The following is a 17,157-nucleotide window of genomic DNA, read 5'->3' on the forward strand; positions in this document are numbered from 1 at the left end:
TTAACCTTACTTCTGCGTTTCTGTCCTGGGTGGATTAGACAGGTGAGTCATCAGAGCTGGCGAGTCAGGTCGAGAGGCTGTTGAAATAACTCCAGGAATGAGGCAGTGGAGTGAACTCTCCTGAAATAGGTTGTGGCAGAGGAGGGGGGAAGGAGGGACTGTGTCCCCGAGGTAGTTCAGGGGAAGAAAAGAAGGCCAAGGGGTAAAGGGGAGCTCTCTGCCGGCACCGTGCTACTTCAGTTGTGTTTTCCACCAGGAACGTGATTTTTATGTTTCAAATTTTAATTTCGAAAAACCCTTCTTTTGTTATCTGATCATAAGAATAATATGGGTTCTTTGAGAAATTAGAAAACATTAAAATGAAAATAAAGATGATAATATCACTACCAAGAAAGACCACTGTTAGCATTAGGGGTCTGCCTCTCTCCATTCACCCATCCATCCATTTGTCCATTTGCCTGCTTATTGATAGATGGTACCAAAGGGGAGAGACTGACTGTAAAAGATGGTAAGGCATTCTTGTTTGTGTTGCGTTCATATATGAAGATACACAGGCAACACAGCATGCATGCATTTTAAAATGTCGAATTTAAAGCTTTGTCACTTAAAAAGAACTATTGTTTTTAAAGCAGGAAAATAAAATTCCATTACTATAGAAGGGTATAAAATGGAAAGCCTTCCTTCTTCTATTCCTAGCCTGTTCTTCAGAGAACTAGATTTCTAACCAACTTTCTTTTTAATTGTTCTGATGGTTGCTGACCCAACTCTAAATACTATGCTTGTACCTCTTTTTATTTAGTAGATGTAACTGATAAGTAAAAGTTCCCTCTTGGGGCTTTCCCTGGTGGCGCAGTGGTTAAGAATCCGCCTGCCAATGCAGGGGACACAGGTTTGAGCCCTGGGCCGGGAAGATCTCACATGCCGCGGAGCAGCTAAGCCCGTGCGCTACAACTACTGAGCCTGCGCTCTAGAGCCCGTGAGCCACAACTACTGAGCCCACGTGCCACAGCTACTGAGCCTGTGCTCTAGGGCCCCTGTGCCACAACTATTGAAGCCTGTGTGCCTAGAGCCCATGCTCCACAACAAGAGAAGCCACCGCAATGGGAAGCCCATGCAGAGTAGTTCCCGCTCGCCGCAACTAGAGAAAGCCCGCACGCAGCAAAGACCCAATGCAGCCAAAAATAAATTTAAAATAAATAAATAAAAAAAAAAAGTTCCCTCTCACTTTTCCCCCTCAATTTTTATGTTTTATTTCTTCTGCTACTTTATTGGTTTTATTTATAAATTTAACGTGCTCACAGTCTTTGCTCACTCACTCTTTCATAACCTCTCAGATAGTTTAGATAGAATATTCTCACCATCCAGGGACACAGGGCCCTCCTTTCTCCACATCCTGGCTTCTTCTGTGCTAACATTTCTTCTCCGTTGTCAAGAATGAAAATATTTACGTTCTGTTCTATAAATGTGGCTATTTCCCATGCTTTATTTATCAGTTGATTCTGAACATTGAACAGTCAAACATCAGCATTCGTAGTAATGTGATCACGTGACTAGTGCTGTTAGTGTTCACATGGTGGGACTGAAAGGGTAACGAGGCAACGTAGACTCTCCCCTAAGCCTGCCCTTCCTGAAGGGCATGTTCCAGGGTCAGATAACAAATGGGTTATTTATTTATGTTCTCTGTTAACTGTTTAGAATTAAGCAACATTATAGTTCGCTTTATATTCAAAATAGCTTTTGTTTTTCTTGGAATCTACACTTGCCTTCTGGTTCTTGTTCTCTTCTGGTGGTGGTTGTCCGAAGAAATGCTAGTTAATGATTTCATTATATAATTTTGTATTCACAGCAGACCTTGGATGTGAGCTAGGACATGTTATCCTCAGTTACGATAGGCAAGGAATTTGAGGAACAGGGGGCTTGAATAATTTGCCCAAGGTCACGTTTTTCATAATGGGCTGATCAGGCATTTGAACTCCTGTTAGTCTAGCTTCAGGAGCCTTCCCACTCTACCGCTTGTTAACAGAATAACTGTAGCTGCTAAGGGAGAGAGCAGTCTCAAGCATGGTATTTATTTGCCTGAGATTGGAAGACTTGATACCATGGAGAGAAGAGGAATTACACCTGGAAGGTAAATTCTTTTTCAGGTTGTGTGTAATGGCCGCAGTCACTTCCATTTGAAGATGAGAGACTGGCCTGTGGGTGTGAGACCAGAGCTGTCCTGGATGTAGGTTTCAGTTGTCCTCATGGAGGCTTCCTTGAAGGAAATTAACTTCCATCGTGTAGGAAGTGAATATGCATCAGGAGCACAGTTGGTGAGGAGGACAAGCTTGGGAGCTAATTAAGGAAGTAGAAAGCCGTATCATGAATTAAATTCTGCAGGTAGTAGTATAGCACTTAGGGCATCCTTTGGAAGGTGAATTTCCATTTCAGTCTGTGCCTTCTAGTGTTGCAGTTTCTAGAGGATCGTTGTTTTATGATCCAGCTAGATTTGTAGTTAGGTCCTCTGGCCTTCAAATCATGAAAGCATGGTTTTAGAAAAATTTAATATGATTAACATTTTTAGGTACAGTATAGGCATCTCTTTCCCCGAAGGGGGTTGACTACATAAGCATAGGTCACCGAAACACAACATATTTGCTGGAGGACCAACCACGTATAATACTAACTCAAATGTCCTTTCCCACTTCCTGTCTGTTTCTTTCTTTGCCATCTAGATTATTTTGTTTGTGGGGATCACCGTCACTTTTTCCCAGTTATTATAAATTACTGATGATACAATGTAAACCTATTACTTTCTTCTGCCCAAATATGAGCTCTCTAAAGGAAGGAATTTTGGTTTGTTTGTTATGTTCACTGCTAATTCCCTAGCACCCATCACAGAATAAGTGTTTGGTGAATGAATTAGTAAATTGCAAGGCTGTTAAAGAAAACAATTACTTGAACATTAAAGGCAAGGAGAGTCTTGGAAGCATGATTGAAAGCTTTAAGTAGGTTTGCAGAGATGACCCTTATGATTGTATGGGCAGAGTCAAGTGTCAAAAGAGATCTTTTGTCCATCTCACAATTTTGTGTGATAAATCATGACTCCCTCCGCCCCCCAGCCCGTAGTCAACATTCAATTTGTCTCTTTTCCTGTAAGAATTAGCACACAGTTGTAGTCATAATCCAAATTTTATTAAATGTAATATAAAACTATTTTCATCATTTTTTCCTGCATTTAAGTTAGTCAGACTTTCCCCCTTTACTATTAAATTTTAATCCTTGTTCTGAGTGTTTGCATTGCAAGTAACGTTTTTCAGCTATCAGTTATAATGTAAGACCTCCTTGATTTCCTTGTAAAAAAAAATGAAAAAAGGGTGTAAATGGCCAGAGAATTTTGCTTCTTTGGAGAAGTCCTTTTCTTGTTAATTACAACCCCCTATACTTGGAGCCATTGACTATTTCTTGTGCACTACGGTGTCCTATTGTAAAGGGAAGAAATGACCCATGCTGATGAAAAAAGTCCGTGGCAAACAACATAAGTTCGGCTCATTTAAGGATACTTTCCTTTATTGCTGGTTTATGCTAAATCACTAATTTATTAACATTTTTGTATGATGAGTTTAATAAACACAGTATGCTAAGTAAAAGTGAATGCAAGTTAATATAACTAGGTAATAAATTTGCATACTATGTTAGTTATCTACTACTGCATAACAAATTACCCGAAAACTCAGTGGCTTAAAAATGCATACGTTTATTATCTCTGAGGGTTAGGATATGGGTGCCTCTGGCTGAGGGTTTCTTAGGAGGTTGCAGTCGAGCTGTGGGCAGGCTGTGGTCTCACATGAAGGCTCCACTAGGGCAGGATCCGCTTCCAGGCTTATTCACGTGGTGGTTGGCAGGAGTCATTCCCTGCAGTCGTTAGACTGAGCACCTCAGTTCCTGGCTGGCTGGCGGCTGGGGACCACCCTCAATTCCCTCGCACTCAGGCCACTTCATAGGGCATCTCACATGGCGTCTGGCTTTCCTCAGGGCAAGTGAGTGAGAGCTTGCCTAAGGTGGAAGCCACCGCTTTTTCTACAATGTTTTATTCATTAGTAGTGAGTGAGTCTGGCCCACCCAAGGGAAGAGGGATCCACTCGTGGGTCCCAGGTGCCTGCCACCTATGGTGACGTGCCAGTGTGGTATGTTCCACATGAGATGAAAATACACTGCTAAACCACATGACCCGTTTGGTTTTGGCAATCAGAAGCAGTTGAAGTTAGATAGCATCTAATTTTAAAAATCAGAACCTCTAGATTTTTGTGAGCAGATACCTAATCACTATAAAGAATTTTGATTTATCAAATGAACTATGTGATATATATTTTTATAATAAATAGCTACAAAAATTTGCCATTGGGATTTAAAAAATTGTCAGTTATCTTTTGCCTCTGTTCCAATGTGTAACACCTTGTTTTGAATTCATTGATGAGACCGACAGCACGGATTATATTTGTATTTAATGTTAATAACATGTCCTCTCCTCCATCTCGCTCTCTTCCTCGCTCTCCCTCAGATCGATCAGGGATAGAAAACGTCAACTCTGTGGAGGCTTTGCAGGAAACGCTCATCCGCGCCCTAAGGACCTTAATAATGAAAAACCATCCAAACGAGGCCTCTATTTTTACAAAACTTCTTCTAAAGTTGCCAGATCTTCGATCTTTAAACAACATGCACTCCGAGGAGCTCTTGGCCTTTAAAGTTCACCCCTAAGGCCTTGGTTTATTTAAACATGGACTGACTCACGCTGACTGTATATTTTGTGCGGAAATGCTTATTTATGTGTGTACCATATGTGGAGGTAGGAGAGACCTCTAAGACAACGTGAGACTGCAGGCCGCCTCTGTGACCAGGCAGCAGCTGTTTGAGATTTCTTCAGCCATGCTTAGACATTGACTGCAATTCCCCGGTAGACCAGTCAGCGGTGTTGCACTTAAACTGGAGAAGTTACACTGAATTATAGTCACACTGAATGTTAGACTTTTTCATCTGCCAAAACCAAAAACCATTTTGATCTCCCTGTGGTACAAATATAATGCACAATCACAAGTATATGAGGACTTAAAAATTAATCCTTTGTGGTGGAAGTTCTCTTGTAAGATGGAAACTTGATTTCACCCCAAGACTGTTTGATCTGGTGTTTGGAGACTTTGCCAGTTAGGAAACCTCCTTGTCTGTGCTCCGTTCTGCCACCGTGAAAGTGCGTGGTCCTGGACAGGCTCGCTGGTTGTGGAAAATGAGACTTGATCGTGTTCCCAATGCCCCGCCTCACAGAGATGCTGACGAATGTCTAGAAAGCATATTTACCTCCTGGGAGATAGGCACTATGTAAATACGGTAAAAGTTTTGTTATTATAATTATTCATAATAATACTCTTTTTATTTCTATGCATTTCTGAGAAATCATTTCACAGTCCACACCAATCTATTATTCAGGGTTCCTGCGTATGTGTGGGTTATCCTTCTGGCACACACATATTCAAAGTTTATGGGTACATTAAATACATAGTATGTGTACATAATATCTATGTGAATATAGTTATATATAAATATATTTCTTCACAATATTTTAAACTGTGAAGAACTTTATCATACAATAAACTTAAAGCAAGAGATGTCAAAAGACCCAAATTAGGTGCATTTTACCTGTTGATGACATAACCATTGCTTTAAATCTTTAGATAGTAGAGTAATGAATTTATGCTCTATTTTTGTTTAAGCAACACTTAATGTACAAGTGCAACAGGCAGTTGGGTCCAGATTTCAAAAAAACATGTATTTCAGAGTTCATCTTTGGCAAAATCTTTGGTTCAGGTACTAGTTGTTTAAAAGTTCATTCAGATTCTTTGTGCTAAGAAAGTTGCATTGCTGCCCCTTACACACATGCTGTAGCTTGATGATAAATACTTGGAGTCTTTCTGGAGAACCAACCAATGTTTAAGAAAACTGTTCAATATGTTGATGTGTGCCTGTGTGTGTGAGTGTGGGTGTGCAGGTGTGTTCTGAATCCACTTGGGGTTTTTTTTCCCCTAAATAACACTACAGGGATTTTGTCAAATTAGATTTAATGTATAATTTGAAAAATCGTTTAGTGTGTGACCTACAGGCTTAGAAATGGCATAGTCAGAGACATTTCATCCGTATTTCTGATGCTGGGCTTTATTAAATAGATAAGATCAGCCTCTTTATGGCAGTTGGAGAAAATTGCCCAAAAGTTGAGGATTTTATGTATGTTTTTCTGTTGTCCTGGAAGATAGCAATTAATTGGATTTTTGGGTAAAATTGCCTTCTATATAATTTTTGGATTGTATAAAATTACAAAAACGAAAAGATCCCATTTTACTATACTCAGCCTGTTACTTTAATGACATGTGAGCAGAATGCCTTATTTTGTAATAACCTTGTTTAACTTGTTGCTACTGGGACTTGAATTTCTGTGGCACTAGTTAAGTTAAAACAGAGTTAAACCCTCTCATTATTAAAGAGGAAAGGTGATGGTGATGTCTGTAATACAATATAAACCATAATCGTGATTTACCTTAAATAGGTATGACTTTTATGGGATATATAGTGTAGTTTTTGTGAACTCTTCACATGATACCATTATCTTTTTATAATTTTTTTTTCTAAGATAAATGCACAGTTTTCTTATATGGGGAATAGAAACAGCTTTTTTGAAGTAATACTGAAAACCTCAAAGATCATGTTGTTTCTTAATTTTTGCCTTTTGCATAAGCCTCTTTATAACATATATCTTTAAAACAGTTACTAAGTCTTTAGGAATGTGTAACCAGAACTATGTTAGTATTGCTTATAAAACTTTAGTTAGGTTCAATATATACATGTATACATCTATATATAGGTATAGAGATTTGCATTTTGTCTTGTAAAATTTTATTTGAACAAATTCTTCCTGTAGGTAATGGGAAACAAAATTAATAGTTCATATGCCACTTGTAGCATTTCTGTATTTGAAAATAGCCCAAGATTGAAACTTCTAATTCTAGAATTAAACCAGCAGCCTATTACAAGCACATTCTTTGATTGAGTCATTGGTTATAAACCTACTAAATGCGGAGAAGACGACCAGTTTAGGGAACTTCTGAGTTGGTGGGACACTGTTGATTAATGAACAATGTACTGTATGAATTAAGTGACGCTTTAACTCTGATTTTACATTTTAAAGTTAACATATGGGCATTATGTCAGCAAACTTAAGGGCATTATGTCAGCGAGCTAAAACTTTCTTTTCCTGTGCTTTTAATATATCTCTTTACATGATCTGAGAGAGGGTTCAAGCCTTTAGAGAGAATTAGCTGAGGAAAAGGGGGTGAACATCTTCTTGGGATGAAGCTTTTCCTTATGGCGATGGTTTAATTACAGATTCGGAAATTAGAAGGAAATTTCAGTGGATTAAGTGTATAGCTTTCGTAACTACATTTCAAGAAATTACCATTGTAACTTGATAAGATATGATTTATTTTATGTAAACATCATTGCAAAGCAAGGTGTAGAAGCTCAGCTAGATTTATTACTGTGCACGAGAGTAAGTACCTATCTCAGTTATCCTTTTCCAATATAAAGTTTGCTGAATGTACAAGAAGAGTTTATCACTTAGGATATAGAATTTTTTAGGGGCTGGGGGGGAGGGGCTCTGTCAGGAAATTACCTAGAAACAAAGATTGTCTTGATTTGATCTGAAACATAAAACTTGAAGCTATTCTTGAACTAACATGGAAAAATAAAATGGCTATTGTTTTAAAAAAAATGATAGAACTATATTGTTGACAAGATAGGAATTACGTTTATTTTCTACAAACTGTTATCGATGAACACATGGATAATATCTTCCTCTTTCTGAAAAGTGATCTGTACATGGGGGGAGGGAATAATAAATATTATTTCTAACCAGCTGTGGTTTCTGGTATCTTTCTATCCTGACTTTTTGGTAAGGCCATCTATAATTTAACTTACTACTTTCCCTGGAGCAGAGCAGGGTCTCCTACGCATTGCACAAATCTCTGATTCAGTGGGGGGAGGGGGCATGTCCGTATGCAGGGCTGTTTTAAAAAGAAGACTGTCGTAGAGTTTGTCGAGAGATTCCAGCAAGGATCGTTTTTCTGTAATGCCAGCTGAATGGTGGTTTGCCGTATTGGATAAGGTGGTCTTTCTGGGAAGGAGATGGTGAGAGAGGAAGGGGTAAGAAACCTGATGTAGCTGAGACTCAGCCTTGGCCGTGAATGGGATAAGGAGCCTCAGCAGGACCACGACCTCCTTTTCCCTTTCCCAGTGGTTGCAGCCAGGGGGGCAAAGTTAAGGTAGCTACTTAACTCAGCACTCCCTGCGGTTGTTTCCAAGACCAGTAACATCCACTACTTTTCTGTGAATGTTAATCGATGTTAGGTGGGAGAAATGGGCTTCTTGATTAAACAAATGTGGCAATAGTGGGTTAACCAAGGTTACTGAGACGTCTTTGTGGCATTCCTGTGCTCTCATGAGCAAATGTGCGTCGTGGATCCTAAGGAAGGATTTAGTGGGATGTAGTTTTTCCCAAACTTTCTCCACCAAATAACCCCTCCCCCCCTTTTTTTTTTTCTGTGCTGAGCTCTTCTGAGGGCTCCTTGGAAAGTGTGCTTTTCTGGAGAAAAAATCCCTGTTAACCCACTTTGGGTTTTCATAAGGATGTTGGTCGTATTCTGTGGATTAGTGTACAAATTTGCATTGTATTTTGCCCCTTTTTTGCACAGTGTAAGAAACATTGAGCTCTAAATAAATGTGTGGTTGATGGAAAACAAAAGAGATTAAAGCCCTTCCAAATTTTGGGAATGCTACAGCTGAGTAAATGAGTAAAGACAGCCAGTTCACGGATCTGGTTTTAGTTTTTACACGCATTTCGGCCTGTTAAAATTTGTTACATTTGCTTTTCTTAACTCTTACTCTGTCTAAAAGTGTAAGAAAACTCTGTGAAAGTCAGAGTTGCTCTTCGCAGTGTGAAATTTGGTGGCTTTGTGGTGATTTTCAGACACCAGAGTAGTAGATCCACTTAGAGCAACAGTGCATCGAACGGGTGTAGGATCCATAAGGGCAGTCTCCGAGGAAGCTCAGAACCTCTCCAGAACGCTTTATGTGGGGCACATTTCCCCAGAAGGTAATCATGCTCTCAAAATCAGCATTTCCCCTACATTTTTTTTTTTTTTTTTTTTTTTGCGGTACGCGGTCCTCACTGTTGTGGCCTCTCCCGTTGCGGAGCACAGGCTTCGGACGTGCAGGCTCAGCAGCCATGGCTCACGGGCCTAGCCGCTCCGCGGCATGTGGGATCTTCCCGGACCGGGGCATGAACCCGTGTCCCCTGCATCGGCAGGTGGACTCTCAACCACTGTGCCACCAGGGAAGCCCTCCCCTACATTTTAACAAATTACTAAAGAGGGTGAGATCAGTGTTTTTCAGAAAACTCAATACAAAACACCTGGGGTGAATATGGCGTTCCTAAATCTTTTTTGTCCATTTTCCTACTGGTGTACGTAGAATTGAGTGTGATCTTCTGAGGTCTCGAAGGTAAGCGTTTTTCTCTTCCGTTGTTTCATTTTTCTCTGAACCCTCCTTACCCTTAACCTCAGCAGTTTCCCCACACCCCCCCATTACTTTGTTGCTTTGCTTGTAAATTTTCATCTATAATTTTCCCTCCTACAAGAGGCATTTCATTTCTTGAGAGATTCTGCAGTTAAACACAAGTAGGGTAGTTTCCAAAAGTGGAAAGCACCTACACTTCCATTCTCTCGATCACCTTTTTGCCCCTCCCCTGCCCCTGCAATTGCTGTTCTTTTTCTGAACTGTTATATCTGACAGGATTTTTGAGGAATAGACTGATGGTTTAGTTCTTCATTACTTATGTTTATTGAACATCTGTGTCTCAGGATTTTTATTTTTTTTTAATCCAAATGTAAAGGGAGGTTCCATGAAAATCCAGGGCGCTAATCCGGACAGCGTTGTTAAGTTGTATGCCGGTACAGCAGGTGGCTGTCAGTCACAGCACTTGCATTGGTGGGTGCCAGCAGCTCCTGTTCTAGCCGTGCTGTGCCGGGGCCGGCTTCTGGGGGCTCCTGAGGTCTGGTGTGACATGTTCAGGAATTTAGGGACCTGGTTGTTAGAAACACAGCCATTATTAAAAGTTAAATCATATAAGCTTACAGTTGAGTTATATTTGAAAGAGAATACTCAAAGCTCGCCTCTTCCTAATTCTTTTAAGTTTATTGTTAATGCTTTATGTGTATGGTGGGTTATGTGTATGGTGGGAATACTTCATGACGCTGTGTTCCTGCACATCTCTTCCCAGCTCCCTGCCAAGGGATTATTTATACCGTGAAAAGCTGCACATGCTCTGAATCACGGCTTGATTTATTGTTTTGTTGACTTTCTAGACCTAAGAAAGTGATGGAGAAAATGTTAATAATACAGGTTAAAAGTCTGTTGCCATTAACCATTGCAAATGGCACAGAGAAGTGAAGAAATTGTCCAGTAGTTGAAATCTATTATCTGATTCAGCAAAGAAGTTTCTCATATCACTGATAAACAAGTCAAGTTCTAACATAGTTCTTGTTTGTTTTGTTGTATTAATATACTTAAAATATCAATCAACATTCATGCCAGAACTATACTTGTTTGTCAGTTGCAACTCTGGCAAAAATAAAATAATGCATTCTATGAGAATTAATTGTTTATATGGAATTTACAGTAAAGAGTATTGTATGGTTTATATATTGTGTGCTGCATAGCCTTTCAGTAAGAATAATACATACATACACACTCACACATATGTTTTTCCTTCCCAGGGAGCTGGTTGTTAAACATTAGCAGCACACCACTATTGCTTAACCCCAAGAGGTGATTCTGAAACCTGCGTTCAGAGTTTCAGTAACTTATTGAAGGTCGCACAGCTACTGAGTAGAGAGTCGGATTGCAAAACCCAGATATTTGGGCCTTAGAATCTGTTCTCAGCTGTTATGTGTAACAGAGAGGCACTGGGCTTGGGGTCTCCTTGGCAGAGTGGTTTTTCGTAGGTCTGCTTTGATCTCTGCAGATGTGGGTTATTTGGGAAGGGGTAAAGGGGAAGCTCTTAGGCAAGGATTCAGTACATAATAGTCTAATGTTATCCCCCCAACCCCTAAGTAAAATTTTCTCTCATCTGTAAAAAGGGTAAACTCAAGTGGCTGCAAGACTAAATGAGGTGTGTTAAAAACTTTGCAGATGGAGAAGCCTATACAGACCCAAGGTCCCTGCCATTAAATAGAACGAGGAGAAAGTGGGAGTTGTCCCTGGGGCAGTGAGGCGCCCTGGAGGGTCCTCTCTCCGGCTCAGCCTGGGTGGTGGGTCTCTCACAAGCCCTCTGGGCTGGAGTCACTGAGGGGTGACTCTGGATTTAGGCCTTCTCAGCTAGAAACTGCCCTGTCAGTAAAGACTGACTCGGTGATGATCTCAGCCTTCAGACACTGCTTCCTCAGGAGAATCTGAAACACGGGACAACAGACAACCGAGTCTGTATCTCATCACCGGTCCCCCAGACGAGAGCATACGGGGAGGATCCGTAGTGTTCTAGTTGGTGCCGGCATCGTCCAAGATGAACTTCTACCTCAGAGGGCAGGAATCATTGGCTTAATGCTTCTGGACAGTAAAAATAACTTCCGTATCCTCAATGGTCTCTAGAGGTTCCCTTTTCCCGTCCTGGGTTGAGTGCTCCTCTGCGAAGTGAGGGGATTGAACTATGCCCTCCAGCATCCCTTCCAGGGCCGACTCTGTGATGTGATGGTACGCAAACAACACAGTTAAAAGAGAAAGAAGGGCCAGAGTGGAGAATGTGTTGGGGATTGGGGTGGGCAGAGACCCTGCAGCTAAAGGGTGACACCTCACCTACCTTAACCCGGGGTGAACTGGCGCCCTGCCGGCCGGCCGTCTGTCCATGGTCCTCCCTCGCCCGCCATTAGCTCCGAGTCACCTCCCAAGGCTCAGGGGCAGAAGTGTGCCGGGGAGGGGGTTGTGTCGAGGAGTTTCCCTTCCCCCAAGGTTCCTGCGAAGCTAGAGCGGGTGCCCAGAGCAGGAGCAATGTCAGGAGCTCCCGGCAGGGGGCGCCGGGTTGACCTGTCTGCTCCAGGCGGTCCTCAAGTGCTAGGGGAACGCGGGATGCTCAAGACCAGACCTTTCCTGCACAGCAGCGCTTTCCAGTTTTCGATCCTAACAGAAATGTAGGTTTTTGTAGTAAAAGTGTAAAAGAGTGTGAAGTTTTTTGTAGTTGATTCTCTTACCTCTTCCCCTAAATCCTTTTTTTTTTTTCAAGGCAAAACCAGACCAAGATTTATTTCCTCATTTTGGAATACCATTCATTATGGCAAGGACATCTGTGGTTTTTGAATTACAATACGAAACACCTGTGTCAGTTCAATGATGTAGCTGCTAGGAGTCTACATATGGGTTCAAGCAAATAAGCATTTCATTGTGTCATCTAGTATAGTCAATAACACATTAAAATTTACACTTTATCATTGTAATTTATATTATTTGTGGCAACCATAACTATGTAGTTAAAATTATTAGAAACTACTTTTTTTTAAGGTGGCATTTTATTTTATTTACTTATTTTTAATTTTTAATTTTATTTTTTAACATCTTCATTGGAGTATAATCGCTTTACAGTGGTGTGTTACTTTGTGCTTTATAACAAAGTGAATCAGTTATATATATACATATATCCCCATATCTCTTCCCTCTTGCATCTCCCTCCCTCCCACCCTCCCTATCCCACCCTTCTAGCTGGTCACAAAGCACCGAGCTGATCTCCCTGTGCTATGCGGCTGCTTCCCACTAGCTATCAGTTTTACATTTGGTAGTGTATATATGTCCATGCCACCCTCACTTTGTCCCAGCTTACCCTTCCCCCTCCCCATGTCCTCAAGTCCTTTCTCTAGTAGGTCTGTGGCTTTATTCCTGTCTTGCCCCTAGGTTCTTCATGACCACTTTTTTTTTTTTTTTAGATTCCATGTATATGTGTTAGCATACAGTATTTGTATTTCTCTTTCTGACTTACTTCACTCTGTATGACAGACTCTAGGTCCATCCACCTCATGACAAATAACTCAATTTCGTTTCTTTTTATGGCTGAGTAATATTCCATTGTATATATGTGCCACATCTTCTTTATCCATTCATCTGTTGATGGACGCTTAGGTTGCTTCTATGTCCCGGCTATTAGAGCTGCAATGAACATTGTGGTCCATGACTCTTTTTGAATTATGGTTTTCTCAGGGTATATGCCCAGTAGTGGGATTGCTGGGTCGTATGGTAGTTCTATTTTTAGTTTTTTAAGGAACCTCCATACTGTTCTCCATAGTGGCTGTATCAATTTACATTCCCATCAACAGTGTATGCGGGTTCCCCTAAATCCTTCTAATTTTACTCCAGCCCTCAAGGAAATCAGGGAAATCTTTACAATGTAAAACCAAAATTTCACCTACTGTCACTTTCCAACACCCTTAACTGGTGAAGTCAAAAGAATTTTACAGGGAACACCCAGACACCTACCACCTGTATTTTACCACTGTTTTGTTCTTGTTTATTACATATCTATCCATCAGTCCATCTTGGGTTTCAAAAAAATAATAAAGTAAATTGCAGTCATCAGTAAACTGCCCCCTAAAATTTTCAGCTTGCATATAGTTTGCTAGAGTTGAATATTAATTTACAGTTTGTTCTTTTGCTGTAAAATTTATAGACAATGAAATGCACACATCTTTAGGTACATTCATCACTCTGACAAATGCAGTCTCCCTGTGCAACCCCAAACCCAACTGAGGTATAGAACATTACTGTCACCCCAAAAAGTCCCCTGAGACCCCTTTCCAGGCAATCCTCACCTCTACGGAGACAGTAACTAAGCTCTGATTTCTTCTACTCTAGATTAGATTAACCTGTTCTAAAATTATATGTTCCTATTTATTGCTGAATAGTATTCCTTTGTATGGATGTACCACAGTTTATTTTTCCTATTGATGAATATCTGGGCTGTTTCCAGTTTTGGGGTTATTATGGGTAAAGGTTTTATGAGCACTCCTTTGTATTTGTAGTAGCTCTATAGCACAACTTGACTCTGGGGTAGAATTAGTGTTAGGTTCCAAGAGTGTGGAAAGCAGCACATAACGGAAAGCATGAGAAACAGAATTAAATCATAATTTAATAGAAAGAGCAGTGCATCAACTAGAAGATGCTTAAGACCTATGGAAAAGGGAGTAAAACAATAAGGATAGTTATTACTTATTTCCTGCTAAAGACCTCTGGAGGCAGGGCAATTCCAGGCTGGTTCAGTGGCTCCAAGTGCCATCAAGAACTCGAGTACCGGGCTTCCCTGGTGGCGCAGTGGTTGAGAGTCCGCCTGCCAATGCAGGGGACACGGGTCCGTGCCCCGGTCCGGGAAGATCCCACATGCCGCGGAGCGGCTGGGCCCTTGAGCCATGGCCTCTGAGCCTGCGCGTCCGGAGCCTGTGCTCCGCAACGGGAGAGGCCACAAGAGTGAGAGGCCGGCGTACCGCAAAAAAAAAAAAACAAACTCGAGTACCCCTCACACCCATTAGATTGGCTATCATCAAACAAACAGGAAAACAAAAAAAAATAAGTGAGGATGTGGAAGTATTGTGCACTGTTGGTGGGAATGTAAAATGGTGCAGTTGCTGTGGAAACAGTATGGCAGTCCTAAAAATAGAATTGCCATATGATCCAACAATGCCACTTCTGGGATTATACCCCAAAGAATTGAAAGCAGCGTCTTGAAAAGGTATTTGTACATCCAGATTATAGCAGCATTATTCATGGTAGCCAAATATGGTGGAAGCAACCCAAGTGTTCACTGATGTCTGAATGGATACACAATATGTGGCACATGTACATGCAATGGGAGTATTATTCAGTCTTAAAAAAGAAAAAATTCTGACACATGCCACAACTAGGATGAACCTTACACTGAGTGTAAGTGTCACAAAATGACAAATACTGTATAATTCCACTTATATGAAGTACTTTAGAGTGGCCACATTCATAGTGATAGAAAGTAGGATGGTGGTTGCCTGGAGATGAAGGAGGGGCAGGATGGAGAGGCATTTCAGAGTTTTAGTTTTGCAAGATGAAAAAAGTTCTGGAGACAAAACTATAATTCAAAAAGATACATGTACCCCTATGTTCATAGTGGCACTATTCACAATAGGCAAGACATGGAAGCAACCTGAATGTCCATTGACGGATGGATAAAGAAGATGTGGCACATATATACAATGGAATATTACTCAGCCATAAAAAAGAATGAAATGATGCCATTTGCAGCAACATGGATGGACCCAGAGACTATCATGATAAGTGAAGTAAGTCAGAAAGAGAAAGACAAATATATGATATCACTTATATGTGGCATCTAAAATATGACACAAATGAACCTATCTATGAAAAAGAAACAGAATCAAGGACATAGAGAACAGACTAGTGATTGCCAAGGGGTAGGGGGTGGGAGAGGGACGGAGTGGGAGTTTGGGATTAGCAGATGCAAACTATTATATATAGGATGGATAAACAACAAGGCCCTACTGTATAGCACAGGGAACTCTATTCAATATCCTGTAATAAACCATAATGGAAAGGAATATTAAAAATAATGTGTATATATATATATATATATATGTGTGTAACTGAATTACTTTGCTGTATAGCAGTAATTAAGACAACATTGTAAATCAACTATACTTCAAAAAATACTGATAAGAAAAAAGTTCTGGAGATTGGTTGTACCACAATGTGATTGTACTTAACACTACTGAACTATACACTTAAAAATGGTTAATTTTATGATATGTGTACTTTATCACAATTAATAAAAACAAAACCAAACCCAGGAACTTCTGATCCTTCTTTGTCATCTTGTGCATGTTTGTAACATTGCAAGAGGGCACCACCATCAGGCATCGCAACAGAAGCACTGTGTCCAGAGAAGAAGAGACCTTCCTCTTGATTATTAGGGCGGAACCTTTCTCAGGAGGCCCCAGCAGACTTCACGTCTCAGCTGCCACTGGCCAGTTGGGTCTCATGTGGCAAAGGAGCCTGGAAAGCTGGTATGTAGTGTCTTTCACCCTCTGTAGAGAGCAGCAGTCTCTCCCAGAAAGAACAAGGGGTTGGAGAATGGCTGTCGGGTAGGCAACCAACAATATTGTCTTCTGCATGGAACCCTGTTAGGGAGGAAGCGTCCTCCTTTGTGAGCTTATCACTGAGAGCTACAATCAGTCATGCCCAGAGCAGCATCCTTGTTGATGCAGAAATGATGCTCTTGGCTTACCTCTAATATATGCAGGGCTGGGGCAGAAATACAAACGAAGGCCACTAGCCTGTCCCTGTCCTTTGCCCACTCCTGCCTTTGTCCCATAGCAAGAGGAGCTATTTTTTCAGGAATTTTGTGATTTTCAAGATACATTGGTATCTTGAAATTGTCCCCAGTGGGAGTGTTGATAACTGTGGAAATCAGTAAATGCTACAGTTTAGGGCTCCTTCCACCCCAGGTACCAATGCGCTGCTCAGCCTCTCACACACCCTGGCTCCTAGGTCCAAGCTCTGCTCATCCCCCTTCACCATCCGTGGGGCCCAGAGCTTTGGATACTGGCAGTGTAGTTCGGCTGTGTCATCCAAGGAAAGAGGCTTGTGCAGGCCTAGGAAGCAGCCCAGGGCCATTCGGGCAGGGGGTTCAGATCTGGAGCTGATCTAGAAGCTAGGATCGGTTCTGGGCATACTTGGCCGAGGAGAGGGGCACAGCCAGAGGAGGGATAGGCTTGAGACTTTAAAGTGTGACTCGGGGGCAGAGGCCCAGTAAGTAGCTTGGGTTGTAGGGAGGGCAAGAGAGGAATTCTTTTGTCCCCTCCCTCCAGTCTTCAGCCTCTGGTTGGATGGGAGACAACACCTCTGTCCCACATCTACTCTCCTGACGACCTTCTCAAGGCAGGTGTAATAGCTAAGAAAAAATCTGACTCCATATTAGATCTGTTTCTTTTACAACTTTTGTATTCTATTGCTTCTGCTTTGAGTTAAGAATGTTGCCTAGGGACTTCCCTGGCGGTCCAG

General features: G+C 41.2%; 1 protein-coding gene across 3 annotated transcripts in view; it reads left to right on the forward strand.

Moving 5' to 3' along the window:
* Positions 1-15,321, forward strand: part of NR1D2 (nuclear receptor subfamily 1 group D member 2) — a 33,861-nt gene extending 18,540 nt beyond the window's left edge. For 2 of the 3 annotated variants that reach the window (XM_029213965.1, XM_029213967.1), the window contains one exon: positions 4,541-7,935. In XM_029213965.1, the coding sequence (XP_029069798.1) occupies positions 4,541-4,737 (197 nt within the window). In that variant the 3' untranslated portion in view covers positions 4,738-7,935. Of the gene's footprint in view, positions 1-4,540; positions 7,936-15,265 lie in introns of those variants that run through there. The other variant, XM_029213966.1, reaches the window with a different exon arrangement.
* Positions 15,322-17,157: the final 1,836 nt, after the last annotated feature.

Source organism: Monodon monoceros, unplaced genomic scaffold, assembly GCF_005190385.1.
Source record: "Monodon monoceros isolate NGI ecotype Baffin Bay Population unplaced genomic scaffold, NGI_Narwhal_1 Super_Scaffold_11, whole genome shotgun sequence".
Lineage (NCBI taxonomy): Eukaryota > Metazoa > Chordata > Mammalia > Artiodactyla > Monodontidae > Monodon > Monodon monoceros.